General features: G+C 43.1%; 1 protein-coding gene across 1 annotated transcript in view; it reads right to left on the reverse strand.

The window, feature by feature from the left end:
• Positions 1 to 19,205, reverse strand: part of LOC124712193 — a 679,509-nt gene that overhangs the window by 278,726 nt on the left and 381,578 nt on the right. The window contains exon 4 of the mRNA XM_047242521.1: positions 834 to 908. Coding sequence (XP_047098477.1) covers positions 834 to 908 — 75 coding nt within the window. The remainder of the gene's footprint in view (positions 1 to 833; positions 909 to 19,205) is intronic.

A 19,205-nucleotide genomic window follows, 5' to 3' on the forward strand; every position in this document is an offset into this window, starting at 1 on the left:
CTTCTCGATCTCGAAATGCGGATTCCTAGTCCCCTAAATTCGCCAATTACGCTTATTGACGAACCCATCCAAATTGTAGTGGGCTTCGTCGCTAAACCAAAGGCGCATGCGCATACTGATTCCCGACATGCCCCGCAGCCAGCCGTACAATTTGAACGTCCTAACGCAAATCGTTCAGAAGTTGTAGCCTTTTTTTTCATATAGTTCAATAATTGTCACCCTGTATGATTTACATGCGAGGAGAGCAGCACTTGGTGAGGGATTCTTAATGCTATTTGGATGCACTGAATTATCCGTATAATTGGCAACCAAAGGAACTTTAAATTACATCAAACTTAATTTGATTCATACAACACGTAGTAATTCTGGCGCAGGGCTTGCTTGACGTCATGGGAATGACTTCACAAGGCACCAAGAAAACAACTATCTCAGCTTGGCTGCTTCAGCATTTGTGGTGAAACACCTGACACGATATCGATAAATGCAGCTAGCAGAAGCTTTGACAACTGCAGATGCGCACGTTTCCAGGATGGCGCTGTGCTGTTTTTACCTAGGGCGAAGACATGGCAACGCTGTGACAGATTCTTCAGGGCATCATATTCCTGCCATAGTTTTTGACCACAGACCCGTAATCGTGCACAACCAACAAACATGTGATAAATATATACACAGGAATCGTGTGTTGTTGGTGGGAGCTCGCCTTCTGCTAACTAAACTAAACAATAAACTGGGTGTCAGGAACACAGTTGATGCGGCGAGATGGAGTGAGGGTCAAATGACAACGGAGAGCGGTGCCTGCACTGGTGAGAAGAGTCTGCGGCTGCCTCACTGACCTTGCGGCTCGCAGCGGCGCGGCCTCTGACGTCACCCGCACTTTCCCAACGTCTCGGAGACGGGCCGGGGGTCACCTGCAAACACAACAGGCGAAGCCATTAGAAGCCAACCGGCAGCGACAGTCTGCAGCCTCATGTCATTCATGCAGCACTCATTCATCCTGCATGATCACTCATAGCACAAATTAACATAACACATAGGGTTAAAATTGCATAATCAAGCAGCCTTAAAGAATGTAGACAGCTGTAGCACCGTCTACTATGCCATTTATTTTTGTTAATTACATATCTATAACACAATTAACTGGATTTACAGGGTGTAATGGGTACAAGTGTACATACTTCTATTTGGGGCTAAGGACGCTGTACTGTACAACATTGTGTCAACATTTGCGTTGCAGACGAATCATTACATCTATTACAAGTCGTATGTATGTACATGTGGCAAGAGCAAGCATTAATGGTTATTTTTCCCTGGTGTTGAAGGGTGTATGGCTGGCCGAGTTGGCCGAGCGGTTCTAGGCGCTTCAGTCCGGAACCGCGCAACTGCTACGGTCGCAGGTTCGAATCCTGCCACGGGCATGGATGTGTGTGATGTCCTTAGGTTGGTTAGGTTTAAGTCGTTCTAAGTTCTAGGGGACTGATGACCTCAGATATTAAGTCCCATAGTGCTCAGAACCATTTGAACCATTTGAAGAGTGGATGCTTGGACGCAAAATGGTTTGTCTATACCGATAGTCATAGACCAGTGCTTGGTACACTTACGACCATCCAGAAAACATCAGGCTGTAAAATTTGTGACGGGTTTCAGGGAAAATAGTTCGACACAGAGAAAAAACAACCAACACACTGATGTGCGTATATGCTAAGGTACCATCTGCTCTTATGTTCATTACACCCTGTGCAGTATTCCAGAGAGAACAGAAGTAAATCCTGTAACTACGGTTTGAACACCTGCGTTTTATCAGTAAGGCTTTTCATTTCATTTGGAAGCCTTTTGAAAGCCTCTGTTGCAGACTAATGCAACCTTCTTTGAACGGCAATTAAGGGCGTGTTCGTAAAGTAAAAATGAAGCCTCTCTCTTATGCGTAGCGAACATACACTGTGTGATCAAAAGAATCCGGACACCTGGCTGAAAATGATAGGTTCGTGGCGTCCTCCATCGGTAATGCTGGAATTCAGTATGGTGTTGGCCCACCCTTAGCCTCGATGACAGCTTCCACTCCAACAGGCATACGTTCAATCTGTTGCTGCAAGGTTTCTTGGGGAATGGGAGTCCATTCTTCACGAAGTGATCAACTAAGGGAAGAGGTATCGATGTCGGTCGGTGAGGCCTGGCATGAAGTCTGCGTTCCAAAATATCCCAAACGTGTTCCATAGGATTCATATCAGGACTCTGTGCAGACCAGTCCATTACAGGGACGTTATTGTTGTGTAACCACTCCGCCACAGGCCGTGTCTTATGAACATTTGTTCGATCGTGTTGAAAGATGCAGTCGCCATCACTGAATTTCTCATCAACAGTGGAAAACAAGAAGGTGCTTAAAACATCAATGTAAGCCTGTGTTGTGATAGTGCCACCCAAAACAACAAGAGGTGCAAGCACCTCCTTGAAAAACACGACCACACTATAAAACCACCACCTCCGAATTTTACTGATGGCACTGCACACGCTGGCAGATGACGTTCACCAGGCAGTCGCCATACCCACACCCTGCCATCGGATCGCCACATTGTGTACCGTGATTCGTCACTCCGCACAACGTTTTTCCATTGTTCAATCGTCCAATGTTTAACTCCTTACATCAATCGAGGCGTCGTTTGGCATTTACCAACGTGATGTGTGGCTTATGAGCAGCTGCTCGACCAAGAAATGAAAGTTTTCTCACCTCCCGCCTGTCATAGTACTTGCAGTGGATTCTGATGCAATTTGGAATTCCTGTGTTCAAATGGTTCAAATGGCTCTGAGCACTACGGGACTTAACATTTGAGGTCATCAGTCCCCTAGAACTCAGATAGATATCTGCCTATTACACATTATGACCCTCTCCAGCTGTCAGCGGTTTCTGTCAGTCAACAAACGTGGTCGTTCTGCACGCTTTTGTGCTGAATGTATCCCTTCACGTTTCCACTTCATTATCACATCGGAAACAATGGACCTAGGGATGTTTAGGAGTATGAGAATCTCACATACTGACGTACTACACAAGTGACACCCAATCACCTGACCACGTTCGAAGTCCGTGAGTTCCCCGGAGCGCCCCATTCTGCTCTCTCACGAGGTCGCTGACATGGAGTACCTGGCAGTAGGTGACAGCACAATACACATAATATGAAAAACGTATGTTTTTGGGGTTGTCCGGATACTTTTGATCATTTAGTGTATGCTTCCAATTAATTTTGCCAGCAAGAAGCTACACAAGCTGGCAGCTGACGTGTCAACACCTCCTTAAACAGCGGCCAGTTGATCTTTTTAGTTATCACCGTGTACGATCCAAAAGGCACAGTTTTGAAGTTAGTATGAGGGAATACTGAAAAGTAATGCTTCTGGATTTTTCATTCTGTTCTCAATACCGGTTGAGGTGTTACCTGTCATACATATTACTCAGTCGACTTTCCCGCTTGTCTGAAGCATCTTGCAGCCCTCTCCGAATTGCGTGTAAGATGCAACGCTTAATGTTAAGCATGTCAGTGCGTGAGAAACCCTATGAAAATTCAAAATACGAATTCTAAGAGTTCGTCCTCTGTTTCAGCGTGACATTGCCAGACCATACGCGACCGCTGTGATATCTGCAATAATACGACCTATTTGCACTATCATCGATCATCCTCCATACACTCCTGACTTGGCCCCACCCATTTTTATCTGTTTCCAAAATTGAAACAAATCCTTCGAGGACTGCAAAATGGTTCAAATGGCTCTGAGCGCTACGAGACTTAACTGTTGTGGTCATCAGTCTCCTAGAACTTAGAACTACTTATACCTAACTAACCTAAGGACATCACACACACATCCATGACCGAAGCAGGATTCGAACGTGCGGCCGTAGCGGTCGCGCGGTTCCAGACTGTACGAGGACTGCACTTTGATAGTGATGAAGCGGTACAAGCACAGGTGAGATTGTGGCTCCGTCGACAAATATTCTACAATGAAGGTACCAAAAACGATCTCTCATTGGGAGAAATGTTTTCATCGCCAGGGTGACTATGCTGAGAAATAAATGTGTAAGCTAATAAAGATGTAGAATGTTGATTAAGTTTGTTCTATTCAAAAAGGTTTAACAGTTTTCAGCTAAAAATGAGAAGGCATTACTTTTCAGCATGCCCTCGTCCATTACTCCTGCCTGATGTAACCTAAATTATAATTCATATCTCATCCAATCGTGCGAAGTAAACAAGTCTCACATCAGCGTTGATGTTTACTATAAACGCTACTATAACCGCAACAGGTAGTAGCAGCCATTACTATACAAGAGGTTTAGAACACGTGTCTTCCACGAAACCTTACCCAATACCCTCACCTTCACAAGCTTTGTTTCTTCTGTTGTATCAATCGAGCCACCACTGTCTGACAGTTAAATCCTAGCCAATGTAGAATGATGTATAAGAATTTGATACAGATGTGTAGGAAAATAACCCATAAGGTTTGAATACAGCGTTAGTATTGTGCTGCTTGACAAAATCACGTCGGTTAAATATCTAGGCGTAACGTTGCAAAGCAATATGAAATGGTTGTAGTAGGGAAGGCGAATGGTGGAATCCGGTTTATTGGAAGAATTTTAGGAAAGCGTGGTTCATCTGTAAAGCAAACTGCATATTGGACACTAGTGCGACCCGTTGTTCAAGTGGTTGGGACCCGTATCAGGTAGGATTAAAGGAAGATGTCGCAGCAATTCAGAGCGTACTACCAAAGTTGTTACCGGTAGGTTCGAACAACAGGCAGTTATTAGACAAATATTTTGGGAAAAATGGGAATCACTGGGGGGTGGGGTGGGGGGGAGGCGATTTCTTTTCGAGGAACGCTATTGAGAAAATTTAGAGAAGTGGAATTTGAAGCTGACTGCAAAACGATCCTACTGCCGCCAACGTACATTTCGCGTAAGGACCACGGAGATAAGATCAGAGAGACCAGGGCTCGTAGGGAGACATAGAGATAGTCGTTTTTCCCTCTCTCTATTTGCTAGCGGAAAGGGAAGGCAAGTTAGTAGTAATAGTACAGGTTATCCTCCGCCGCGCATCGTACTGTGGATTGCAGAGTATGTATGTAAATGTAGATGTAAAGCTGGATATAATGTAGAGTCAACTTATTAACTGTAAACCAAGAAAAGCTCCCCTGCATGAGATTATTTATTCAATCGGACAACTGAAACTCTAACAGGCATTATGTCACCCGTAAATTAGCGGTTTTAAAGTAATCTGCTCTAGCTGAAAGGAAATATTAAACTCAGATAAGGAAACGAAGCGGTCCTGGCATGAAACCTTGATGGACACTCCTCAGTACACTATCTCAGTCAGAGTTTGTTCATTTCCTGGTATGCTGGGGAATATCAAGTCAAGATTTTTTGCCCTTGTACACACGGATTCCTAGTTGTAAATTTTTCACCCGACCACTTCTTACAATACCTCGAAGTTAATGCTTAATAAAAATGCAATAGTATTCGTAATATATCTGCAAACGATAATGGTACTAGTATGCACGTAGTGTTCATCATACGTGTGTCTTCAACCTGAAGGATGGTCTGAAACTCACAGCGCTAGGTTTGGTTCAATTGGAGCTGTTTTGCACATGCCTTTCTGCAATCTTTGAAATGAATTTATTTACCAAGGCAGTTTGAAATGGACTCCGAATATCGCTTTAGCTAAGCATTTTTTACACAAAGCGGATCATTGCCAGAAGTGACAGTCGCGGTAAATACGTAAAAGCCGTGACTGACAGGGGGGTGAACCCAGTACCCTAGAATTTCTAGTCTGGCACTTACACACTGAGCCAAAAGTCCGTGGAACGTGCGCCATGAACGTTACGTTGCCGTGCGACCTATGACCGCAATTACCAGCGTATATGAAGCGTTCTGACGCACAGTAAAGAGTGTGTACGTCAGAAGGGGGGTGACGGCGCGTTGTGTGGTGGTGCTGGGCGGTGTACCACGTGATACTGTAGCCAATAGCATCGTTCTGTAACGCCTGGCTGTGGAGTGCACTTCAGAGTGGGCGTTGAACATTGAGTGTTGTTTCCATGTCAGTTTAGGCATGGTGACAGTACTTAGCCAGAACAGTGTTACTTATGCGTGGCACAAAATAAACACGACAGGTTATATGTTAAGAAGCGACATCGAGAATCTTCCGGTTCTTAAAGTGATTAGAGACAGCCAGAAGCAAAAGTAGTGGCACAAAACTGATGTTTACAGAGCGACCTATGCAAGCAGCTTAGACTGGCCTGCACGTCCCCTTATTTGAAGCAATTGCGAACTTAGCCTCCATATTTGCAGTGTCATGTTGTCTGATGATACTAGTCGTCTGTTAGCACGAAAGCGCCAGCCGCATGGCCGTGAGGTTCTAGGCGCTTCAGTCTGGAACCGCGTGAACGTTACGGTCGCAGGTTCGAATCCTGCCTCGGGCTTGGACGTGTGTGATGTCCTTAGGTTAGTTAGGTTTAAGTAGATCCAAGTTCTACGGGGCTGATGACCACAGATGTTAAGTCCCATAGTGCTCAGAGCCATTTTGAACCATTTAGCACGAGAGATGTGGCGTCTCTTCTTCTTTTTTGTCATACAACATCCTTTGCTGCTGCTAGTACCTCGTGTTTCAGGAAATAAGTCCCATTACGACGTGTGGTTTCCGTTTAATAAGTATCTTAAGCGTGAAGCGCATATTTGTAATTACCGATGTATCTTTCCCTACAGAGTCTGGCGAATTAGTTTATAACGTTTACTTACGGTTATTATATTCTGACTCTAATGACATTTGACGTGTTTCACGCTAGTAATCGCTGTCTTCCTCATTTATCAAAGAGTTATGTTTACATAGTCGTTGGTATTTGTAGAAAATGTTGACGATAGTAGACGTAAAAATTTTAAGATGTGAATCAAAAGTTTAGCAATCGTTGCTTTTCAGGAGAAAAACATATGTAGTCTGAGTTTTTTGTTCTAGTCTTATGTTGTATTTGTATGGCTTTGAGAAGTTCTAATGGAAGTCAAAAATGTCACGTTTTACGTCATATTGCGTTAGGTTATTTGTTTCTTGGAAGAGAACAATTATCAGAATTCTTAACATAAATTCATTTATGTACATTATAAATACATTTGAGTAACGTACAAGACACCACGACCTGGTCTCAAACTGCTGCTGCTACTGTATAAAAACAAATGTTACTTATAATTAAATTTTCCTCCACACTTTACTGTATAATAAGCAAAACCATTGCCTTTTACAGTCACAGGCTTTCAGTAGGTGGTCATAAAATGAAAATATTGGCGGAATTGCGTTGGCCATAAGTCTTCTTTTTATCATTTGTTACATTCGTAAACCTGTCTTCGAAATTAGAAGAGTACATATAACAAATATCAGTAGGCTATCACTTAACTAGCCTCATATAGTCTATCCATCATTGTGTTAGTTCGCCGGCCCGGGTGGCCGAGCGGTTCTAGGCGCTACAGTCTGGAACCGCACGACCGCTACGGTCGCAGGTTCGAATCCTACCTCGGGCATGGATGTGTGTGATGTCCTTAGGTTGGTTAGGTTTAAGTAGTTCTAAGTTCTAAGGGACTGATGACCTCAGAACTTGAGTCCCATAGTGCTCAGAGCCATTTTAATCATTTGAACCATTGTGTTAGTTCCTCGTTTTCCACAGGAATTCTGTTAAGAGAATAATAAAACCTGCTTAACGGCTGTCTATGTACATACGTCCCTATTGTAGTTATTGTTTAGCGCTTAATTTTACTCTGGACACACAGATGTATAGTCGATACGCTGACACACACACACACACACACACACACACACACACACACACACACACACATACATACACTGTGCATTATTTATGACCAACGAAAATACTTTTAAGCTATACTTCTATCACAAAAAAACATATGGTTTTCCAGCATTTGTTGCATCCATCCAACTTACATGTTCGCTAAAACTACGTTACAAAACTTACAAAACATGGCGGTCATGTTAGCAGCCACCAGAGCGCTTCAAAGCATACACAGCTCCTCTATGTTGATTACATACCCTTCCCCTTCACGTTTACCTCAGCGTTGCCTGTTGCCAATATCAGCAACAGCTGGAGAGAGAGGCGTAGAGAACAAGCAGAGCACACTAGCGACGCCGCTAAGCATGTTCCATTCCTCCTCTGCGTAGAACGCATCACGCACCCGCATTCTTACTTGTACACCGCTGCAGGATTGGACATTCAACTTTGTAGCCACTTGTAAGCTTGGTGTGCAGGTGACACTGGTCGTGTCTAACAGCAGGTTGGTGGCCGAGCAGTTCTAGGCGCTTCAGTCTGGAACCGCGCGACCGCTACGGTCGCAGGTTCGAATCCTGCCTCGGGCATGGATGTGTGTGATGTCCTCAGGTTAGTTAGGTTTAAATAGCTCTAAGTTGTAGGGGACTGATGACCTCAGATGTTAAGTCCCATAGTGCTCAGAGCCATTTGAACCATTTTTGAACATCAGGTTGGGAAGAAGAGGTTGGTTGGAACTCACACCCAAACATCCAGGTGTAAAACACTCAGTTCTGTACCAAACGTTGTATGTCGATAGAGCATCAACCAGAACTCCAATTTAGTTCGAAACGTGTGCTACCGTCCAGCAGAACGGGCGTAAACGTTAATTAAAAGTAACACCAGAATTACGGAAGACAGGAAAAGAGTATCTGAAACTGAGCAATATTTATGGCTTCCGTGGCTCAGCTGCCGGCACAGTAGCTCATCATGTTTGGTCAGAGGGTCAAATGTCCTCTATAATAAAAAAACTGAGTAAAGGAATCAACGCTCAATTTGAATTGATGTCATGTGACGTCCGCCCAGACCAAATCAAACGAACAAAAAAAAAAAAAGAAAAAACGGTTGGTAGAGCGTTAGGTCAACGTACTATGCGTCGTTAGTTCAAACTTCACTGATCACTTTTTTTTCAACTGTTAAAGCGTAAAACTATCACATGGGAGAACATTCTCCTGACATGTAAAAAGACATTTCGGAGTTGGTAGAAATGTTCTATCGGCAGTCTACTTTCACTTTGCTAATTGAAAAGCAAATCTGAAGAGTACGTTTGTTTAGACAGATGTGGCTTTCTGTCGGACACGTGCGACAGAATAGACACCGCTCGTATTGAAGCAGCTAGTGCATTTGTAGTTTCACAGAATAAACATAAACAATGGAACAAGAGAATAAAGAAACAACTACATCACACGTGCGGAAATATTAATAATAATAATAATAATAATAATAAAAATAATAATAATAACAATAACTGACTGCAGATGGCAGCGCCGCGTACATTAGGCTGCAGTCTCGTGTTCGTACGGACACAGACAAGTGGGTCTGCAGTTGCTATCCAGTCTGCACACCACAGGTACCGCTGTTGTGCGACAGAAATCCGTGGATCGTTATTGACATTCTCGACGAACTGTTGCATAGCGGCTGTTGTGTACGTGCAACAACGGAAATAACTGAATATGAGAGAGCGTGTCCAGCCTTCCTTCTGGACATAACTTGCAACCCTGAACGGAACTGTGTCAACTAGATCAGTATATTCACGGGAGTTGTCTGATGGGTTGATTATATGCCTGAAAATAAACATAATTGACGCTTACAAGAGAAGAAAGAAAAATCTCATTCAATATTTTTCGTAAATAAACATATACTGACCAGATCGTTCCTGCGTCTTCCATGCATCCACAGTCTCATAAAAACGTCTTTTTTCACTCTGCCATTCACCGAGATACTTCCATTCCACTTTCAAAAGAAAGGTTCAACGACGAAATCAAGTTACTCAAAACGATAGCAGTTAATAATGAGTATAAACCTAGCGTAGTAGATGACATCGTCAGAAAGAAAACTGGTAAAAGAGTTACTTCCCTCGGCACCTCTATCATTGAATCCAACCCAAAAAAATATTTTTCTGTTCCTTTCTTGGGGCCCATCTCCTATCAGATCTAACGTCTTCTGCGTAATAAATATAAATGCAACGTTGCCTTTCTACCAATAATAACTTGAAAAAAAAAAAACTTCATCCATACTTTAAAAACGACTCCTTCCCCTTTAGAAAAGTTCTGGCATCTATAAAATTTTCTACGATACCAGCTCTTCCTTAGGACAAACAGGACGTGTCTTTACAAGCAGATATAAAGAACACATTTTAAGAAAAAATGGTACTAGCCCTCAAAATTCACCTTTTGCCGACCATCTTCTGATCACAGGTCATATAAATGCAACGTTGCCTTTCTACCAATAATAACTTGAAAAAAAACCTTCATCCATTCTTTAAAAACGACTCCTTCCCCTTTAGAAAAGTTCTGGCATCTATAAAATTTTCTACGATACCAGCTCTTCCTTAGGACAAACAGGACGTGTCTTTACAAGCAGATATAAAGAACACATTTTAAGAAAAAATGGTACTAGCCCTCAAAAATTCACCTTTTGCCGACCATCTTCTGATCACAGGTCACGTGCCTAAAGCTATTTCCGATAGCAACATCTTGCACACCGAAAAGAAGGGGCGTAAATTAGATATCCTTGAAGAATTAGAGATTTTTAAACATATTTCTCGAAATGATGGCCTCTTCCTCAATGAGCAGCTGAAATTGCGTAAGAAAAATTTCTTTAACGGTGTAAAGCCGTACTTGACATTTAATTTCGGGCCTCCTCGTGCAGTTCACCGAAATGTTCTTTTCCATCTAAACCATCACATAATTTTCCATTTATTAAAAGGTTTACTCCCTGTACTTCATGTTATATCGTTTTGTACAAGCTGTGTTATTCAGCCCTTTCTGTATGATCCATAACGACGTTTTTATGCTTCAAACTGTACTTCTAAGATCTGATGTAGACAAAATGTTACAGTATCGTTCGCTGTTAAACAAAATATTGGCCTTATATTATGTACTGAACAACATTCATTATAATTTTCGCCTGTCTCCATTTGAATATTAAGTAGCCAAGTTGTACCTGCGGCTACTAGATTGCGCTGTCGCTGCGATGTCATGTTCACTTGCCTCACTTGTTAACGCGGCCGCCCCAGTCCGTTGCAACCTGTGGCTGTACAGGTATGAGCAGCCCTTAGAGGCTCGCCTTCACACATTCTTTTTGAATTTTTGTGTCTAAAGCCCTTCTGGCTTGTTATTTATGTTATGCTTGACATGTGAGTACTGTCTCTGTCTGGTATTGTTAGTCAGTACTTACACTTCTTTATATATAAAAAAATTTTCTTCCATAAATTTGTAATTATGTTATAAACTACTTTGTATATTTAAATTCTGATGAAGGCACTCTTAGAAGTGTTGAAACCTGGTCAATAAGACTAAAAATTGTTTCATTTTCAATTTATAAACGGTCACTGAACCAAGTAGCCACGTTTAAAACTTTGCGACAAATATGAGGGTTGCCCAGAAAGTAATGCACCGCATTTTTTCCTTCAACGATTCTTTATTGAACACAATGAGAATTACATACGTGAAAGAATGGTGTTTTACCTACACACCCTATTTTTCCACGTAATATCCATCCCGTTCTATGGCCTCCCTCCAGGGCGAAACAAGGGCGTGTACGCGCTGTCGCTACCAATCCTTGTCCTGGTGGCAGAGCCAGTGTTTCATTGTGTGAAGTTCCTCTGCTGACTGACAGATGCAGCGTCAACTGCCGAGTCGTAATGCGTCTGTCCTCGCGAATGACAACATCAGCTCCCTGCAGCATGCCAGGTGTGACAGACGTGGATGACCTCCCCGACCGCTGCAAATCGTGGAGCTCCGCCGAACCGCCTTCTGATGAACTCACTCTCCGTGTCCAGCAACTAACTGTACTCCTATTGACAGCGGATACTTCGTAGACTTTGCAAAAGCGTTTGTGAATATTTCCCAGAGTTTCTTTCTCTGCAGTGAGAAATTCAATGAGGGCACGTTGCTTGTAACGTACATCACCTTCAGACGCCGTTTTGACACTGTTCTGCAGCTACGCTATCTGTCGGAAGCGATGGAAACTTGGCGCGCTCACTCAGGAGACTTCAAATAACACTTGCTGTACGGAACGTTTCACATTCGTAGCGTTGTTTCCGGCCGAGAAAAAAATTCCTTACGTTACTTTCTGCGCAACCCTCGTAGATTAAGCAGATCACATTGTGACTACTTTACCCACATACACGCTTCCTCCTGTACTTGGTAACCTACGCTCGACCTTTGCAATCCAACTGTAATCTCCACGTCTTCTTTGCCAACAAGTTTGAGGCATGCTTAAACCAAGGCCCAAAGATCGTGCCCTTCTTTCTGAAGGTTTTTCTTGTGATGCTTTCAACGTTTTTTTTTTTTCATTTGGTGTTTCCTCATTTTCTACATCATCTCACTCCCTAATTTTATCCTCCATCTATAGGCCAAATTTCGAAGGATTCCAAATTTTCCTAGTTTCATCGGCGTCCTTCTATCGCTTATAAGCATTGTTCTGAGCCTAAGCCAAATGCTATAAACATTTATCAGCTCTATGCCAGTAATGAAGAGAGCTCCTGGAAATTTCTAAGCCGTTCTCACTCCCAGTGATCTTCGTAAATTTGCTCCACGGCCTCTCCCAATCATCGTCGACTACTTTTCGAACAAACGGTCGGAGTCAATAACACAGGTACCAATATTTCGCCTGGGAACCATCCCTATTGTGATCAAATCTGTGACTGATTTCTGAGTTCGCCACTTATTCACTAACCACCCGGCAATCGGATTTTTGTATATATTTATGGTTCGTTAAGGTCGGACCTCTATTATCAATCACCCCAAGTATTTCGAAGAAAGTCCAAAAAAATTCACGAGAAAATCGACTTTAAATATTTTGCGAGGAATTTTAGTTCACTAAAATGGTGGCAGTTTGCACAAGGATCTCGGCAACGACAGATAATGGTAATCAGGGAATCAGTGAGCAGCTGGTTGGACAAGTGACAGTCTCCCTTCAGATCAGGTTATCTACATTACTGGTCACCGAAATTGGCGCGTTCATGCCTGCGGATTTTCTTCTTAGAGTGGTATGGACAGGAGACTACGGTAACAGCCTCGCAATGTGCAAGAAAACGTCGGTCAGTTGCACTGACGAAATACTGTGGAAATTTCACGACATCTCGCTTCTCGCCCGAAAGTCATATCTAGAACACTTCTATTGCCTCCGGACGAAAAGGTCGAACTGGGTTTCACAAGATCTCTGTTTCTTGATTCTATGTTGATTTGTGTAGACGAGTTTTTCGTTCTCCGGAAAGGACATAATGTATCAGAAAAATTCCAAATAAAAATTAACCAAAAATTGGAGCTAATTAAGGTACAACATCAATAATTCAAAATGACTGTATTAAGCATGCTCCCCCCGCCCTCCACCACCACCGCTGCCGGTAATCCACACTATGAAGGCCACCCTGCACAGAATGCCGGCCGCGTAGGACCGCGTGCATGGGCGAGCCACCTCGCGGGAGGCTGCGCCTGCCAAAGCTCGGTGCAGTACCGGCGCAGCACGACCGTTGGCGTCCGTTACGTTTTACGTTGGGCCGCATCCTGGTCGCGCTGCCGCCAGTTCCAGCCGCTGGAGCCGCGCCAACCCAGGCCCGCATCCGCTAACGACGCACCTCGCCCCAAACCCTCACATCACTCTGCTGACACATGTGGCTGTTCAACCGGGTCATACTTACCGGCACCAAGTTGTGCTCCACCGCGTAATTAAACCTCCGACAGTCTCGTGGATCTTCTTCTTCTTCTTCGCGGGTAGATCACTTAGGACCACACGTAATCAACACTTGCTGACCTTCCTTCTCGCCCAGTATTCCTTCATAAGCAACGAATGGGCTAGCTTTCGTTGCGTAGACCACGTATGTCGGTTAGTTTTCTCTCTTCTTCCTCGAAACCCGTGTGTTTGTGATTTTTCTGACTTCATTTCTGTCATGTAGATTTGGAGACCCTAATTCTCTCAGGTCTTTTTCCGTCTGTTTGTACCAGTTCGGTCTTGTAGTTTTGTTCTTTAAAAATGTATGCATTTTGTGCGTTGACCTGTTTGAGTCCATTCTTTCTAAATGCCCCATGAATTGTATTCTTCTCATGAGCATTGTGTCTGTTATTTGGGAGATATTTTTATATATTTCTGCATTGGGTTTTGGATATTGCACACCATCTTCAGTTCTTGATCCAAGGATTTTCCTCGTTATTTTACGTTCTTTCACTTCTAATTCCCCGTTTAGTGTTCTGTGTTGAAGGTTTAGTGTCTCAAAAAATGGTTCAAAATGGCTCTGAGCACTATGCGACTTAACTTCTGAGGTCATCAGTCGCCTAGAACTTAGAACTAATTAAACCTAACTAACCTAAGGAGAGATAGATACGAAGCCCACGCCTACTACAGTAGTACAAGTTTATATGCCAACTAGCTCTGCAGTTGACGAAGAAATTGAAGAAATGTATGATGAAATAAAAGAAATTATTCAGATAGTGAAGGGAGACGAAAATTTAATAGTCATGGGTGACTGGAATTCGAGAGTAGGAAAAGGGAGAGAAGGAAACATAGTGGGTGAATATGGATTGGGGGAGAGAAATGAAAGAGGAAGCCGTCTGGTAGAATTTTGCACAGAGCATAACTTAATCATAGCTAACACTTGGTTCAAGAATCATAAAAGAAGGTTGTATACATGGAAGAATCCTGGAGATACTAAAAGGTATCAGATAGATTATACAATGGTAAGACAGAGATTTAGGAACCAGGTTTTAAATTGTAAGACATTTCCAGGGGCAGATGTGGACTCTGACCACAATCTATTGGTTATGAACTGTAGACTAAAACTGAAGAAACTGCAAAGAGGTGGGAATTTAAGGAGATGGGACCTGGATAAACTGAAAGAACCAGAGGTCGTACAGAGTTTCAGGGAGAGCATAAGGGAACAATCGACAGGAATGGGGGAAAGAAATACAGTAGAAGAAGAATGGGTAGCTTTGAGGGACGAAGTAGTGAAAGCAGCAGAGGATCAAGTAGGTAAAAAGACGAGGGCTAGCAGAAATCCTTAGGTAACGGAAGAAATATTGAATTTAATTGATGAAAGGAGAAAATATAAAAATGCAGTAAATGAAGCAGGCAAAAAGGAATACAAACGTCTCAAAAATGAGATCGACAGGAAGTGCAAAATGGCTAAGAAGGGATGGCTAGAGGACAAATGTAAGGATGTAGAGGCTTATCTCACTAGGGGTAAGATAGATACTGCCTACAGGAAAATTAAAGAGACCTTTGGAGATAAGAGAACCACTTGCATGAACATCAAGAGCTCAGATGGAAACCCAGTTCCAAGCAAAGAAGGGAATGCAGAAAGGTGGAAGGAGTATATAGAAGTTCTATACAAGGGCGATGTACTTGAGGACAATATTATGGAAATGGAAGAGGATGTAGATGAATATGAAACGGGAGATACGATACTGCGTGAAGAGTTTGACAGAGCACTGAAAGACCTGAGTCGAAACAAGGCCCCCGGAGTAGACAACATTCCATTGGAACAACTGACGGCCTTGGGAGAGCCAGTCCTGACAAAACTCTACCATCTGTTGAGCAAGATGTATGAAACAGGCGAAATACCCTCAGACTTCAAGAAGAATATAATAATTCCAATCCCAAAGAAAGCAGGTGTTGACAGATGTGAAAATTACCGAACTATCAGTTTCATAAGTCACAGCTGCAAAATACTAACGCGAATTCTTTACAGAAGAATGGAAAAACTAGTAGAAGCCGACCTCGGGGAAGATCAGTTTGGATTCCGTCTCCATTATCTGGACTCCTGATCTGACAGATTTCTTTTCATTACAATTTTCTGCAATCCATTCACCTAAGTATTTAAATTATTTTACTCGAGAGATGTTTTCGCCTACTCTTGTGCTTTTTGGACATGCTTTATGCGGATCATCTTCAACAGAAGTTAATCATTTGTGAACTGAGGCAGCCATTTATCGACTGTGGATACTGAAGGAGGAGATTGAGAGAGACCGTGAAAAATAAGTAATTGTATAACGTCACGGTACATCTGTTCATCCATTTTAACTGATCACACAGACAACTTTGAAGAATCACTTAAACCAAATTATTTTACTTACCGAGTTGAAACTTGACTTACTACGCCTGCAATATAATTTGGCTCTTTGCAACGGGAATGTGGATCAGCGTGAGGGAAGGAAACGGTAATAATCTGTCGTGGGTCTATTACTACTAACCTCAAAAATTTTGCAGGTGACGCAGTTGCGATTATACAGAGATACTTTCACACTGACACTGGTGTGACAGTGATACACATCATATTCCGTTTTTGCTATGTTGGTACACGTTTCGCAATAAAGTGATACAAGCGAGTCCTGTTCCACACATCTCTTGCAGCTAAATGGTTCCTGTTGTAGCACAGAGACAACAAACTACAAAGATGTGCGCCGCAACGCGACAATATGAAATAAGAGATATTTGTTTTTTCCTGATCGATTCCTATACTTTACAGAGCCTCAAGGACATTGTATTGCATGGATAATAATCCGCTCTTCTTGGCGTTCGTCAGGCAAGTATAGTGCTCCACGGTAGGCTTTAATTTACTCTCATATGTAATTTAAAAAAGGGTTCAAATGGCTCTGAGCACTATGGGAGGTCATCAGTCCCCTAGAACTTAGAACTACTTAAACCTAAGTAACCTAAGGACATCACACACATTCACGCCCGAGGCAGGATTCGAACCTGCGACCGTAGCAGTGACGCGGCTCAAGACTGAAGCGCCTAGAACCGCTCGGCCACCGCGGTTGGCATATTAATTTATTCCCATATAAGACGGGTATTTGCTTCAATCGTTTACCAAATAAGGTGGAATGCTTTGGCATCGCTGGAAAAACCAAGTTTTGATTTAGTCAACAAGTGGCTGCACACAATGATGCGACAAAACATTATGACCCTCTGCTTAATGGCTTGTTCGTCCATCTTTGGAAAGAAATGCATCACTGACTCTGCGCGTCAGGGATCCGACAGTTTCTTGGTAGGTTTGCGGAGGTATGTGGCATTAGATGTCTACGCATACGTTCACGTAATTCGCGTAAATAACAGACCGCTGATTTGGATACTCGCTGCTGGCGCCCAATAGCGACCCAGATGTGTTCCATAGGATTTACATCAAGCAAATTTGGTGGCCGAGACATCAACGCGAGTTCACTGTAATGCTTCTCAAACCACTGTAGCACAGTTCTGGCTCCGACAGACGGCAATTATACTACTGAAACATGAAATCGCCGTCGGAGAAGACATCAAGCGTTAAGAGATACAGGTGGTTCGCAGCAGTCAGCATGTATTCGATCACTACCACAGATCCCATGCAAACGCAGGAAAATGTCTCCCATAGCATAATACTGGCTCGACCAGCCCGCGTCCGCGACGCGCTGCACGTTTCGAACCGCCGTTCACCTCGATGACGGCGCTTGTAGGGACTACCATCGACACAGTGTAACAAAAATGTGACCCACCCAAAGATCCGACACGTTTCCATTGATCGACGATCGAATCCCGGTGGTTCCGTGACCACTGCAATCGTACCTGAGCATGTCGTTGGGTCAGTCAGCATGTGGACACGTATGGGCTGTCTGCTGCGGAGCTCCTTGTTGAATAAAATACGATGAACGGTGTGCTCCGAGACACTTGTGCGTGTACCAGCACTGTGCTCTTTGGGCAGAGACGACACTGTTCACCATCTATCCTACTTTACAGAGCAGACAAGCTTCCGAGCCCCACGCTCTGTGAAAAGTCTTGGACGTGCAACCATTTAGCGCCTAGTAGTAGTATCACGGTCCATCTGCCTCTTTCCGTAGACGCTGACGACAGTTGCACGTGAACATTCGACCAGCTCTGCTTAATAATAATCTGTTCTTTGTCAAAGTTATCTCAATGGACTTTCCCGTTTGCAGCCCATATCTTCGCTGTGGTGATCCCCCGTCCATGTCTGCTCCGCTCACATACTCTTGTTACTGCGTCGCGTACCCGCAATGCCACCAGATGGCATCCAACGTCGCGGTGGGCAGTGGTCAGAATGTTTCGGTTGATCTGTGGATGTCACTGTTACACTACCTAATTGGACATCACATGCACAGTCTGATAACAACATGCTGATGACTTTTTTGATATGTACAAAAAAATCACATTGCTTACAGATAATGATGATCGGTGTTAAAATGTTATGCACCACATTTATGCAGCTAAAGAAACTTTTCTGTAGCTCACCAACGACACGGAGGACCATGCATCTACATCTACATCTACGTGATTACTCTGATATTCACAATAAAGTGCCTGGCAGAGGGTTCAATGAACCACCTTCATGCTGTCTCACTACCGTTCCACTCTCGAACGGCACGCAGGAAAAACGAGCACTTAAATTTTTCTGTGCGAGCCCTGATTTCTCTTATTTTATCGCGATGATCATTTCTCCCTATGTAGGTGGGTGCCAACAGAATGTTTTCGCAATCGGAGGAGAAAACTGGTGATTGAAATTTCATGAGAGGATACCGTAGCAACGAAAACGCCTTTGTTTTAATGATTGCCACTCCAATTCACGTATCATGTCTGTGACACTATCTCCCCTATTTCGCGATAATACAAAACGAGCTGCCCTTCTTTGTATTTATTCGATGTCATCCGTCAATCCTACCTGATGCGGATCCCACACCGCACAGCAATACTCCATAATAGGGTGGACAAGCGTAGTGTAAGCAGTCTCTTTGGTAGACCTGTTGCACCTTCTAAGTGTTCCGCCAATGAATCGCAGTCTTTGGTTTGCTCTACCCACAATATGATCGTTCCAGTTTAGGTTATTTGTAATTGTAATCCCAAAGTATTTCATTGAATTTACAGCCCTCAGATTTGTGTGACTTATCGCGTAATCTAAATGTAGCTGATTTCTTTTAGTACTCATGTAAATAACTTCGCACTTTTCTTTATTCAGAGTCAATTACCACTTTTCGCACCATACGGATATCTTATCTAAATCATTTTGCAAGTCGTTTAGATCATCTGATGACTTTACATGACGGTAAATGACAGCATCATAAACTAATTCGTATGAAAATTATCGCACTATAACGATTGCATGACACTACTTCATCTAAATACAGCAAGTTGATCGCCAAAAGCACGAAAAGTTTCGATAGTGG

Source organism: Schistocerca piceifrons, chromosome 1 (genome assembly GCF_021461385.2).
Source record: "Schistocerca piceifrons isolate TAMUIC-IGC-003096 chromosome 1, iqSchPice1.1, whole genome shotgun sequence".
Taxonomy (NCBI): Eukaryota; Metazoa; Arthropoda; class Insecta; order Orthoptera; family Acrididae; genus Schistocerca; species Schistocerca piceifrons.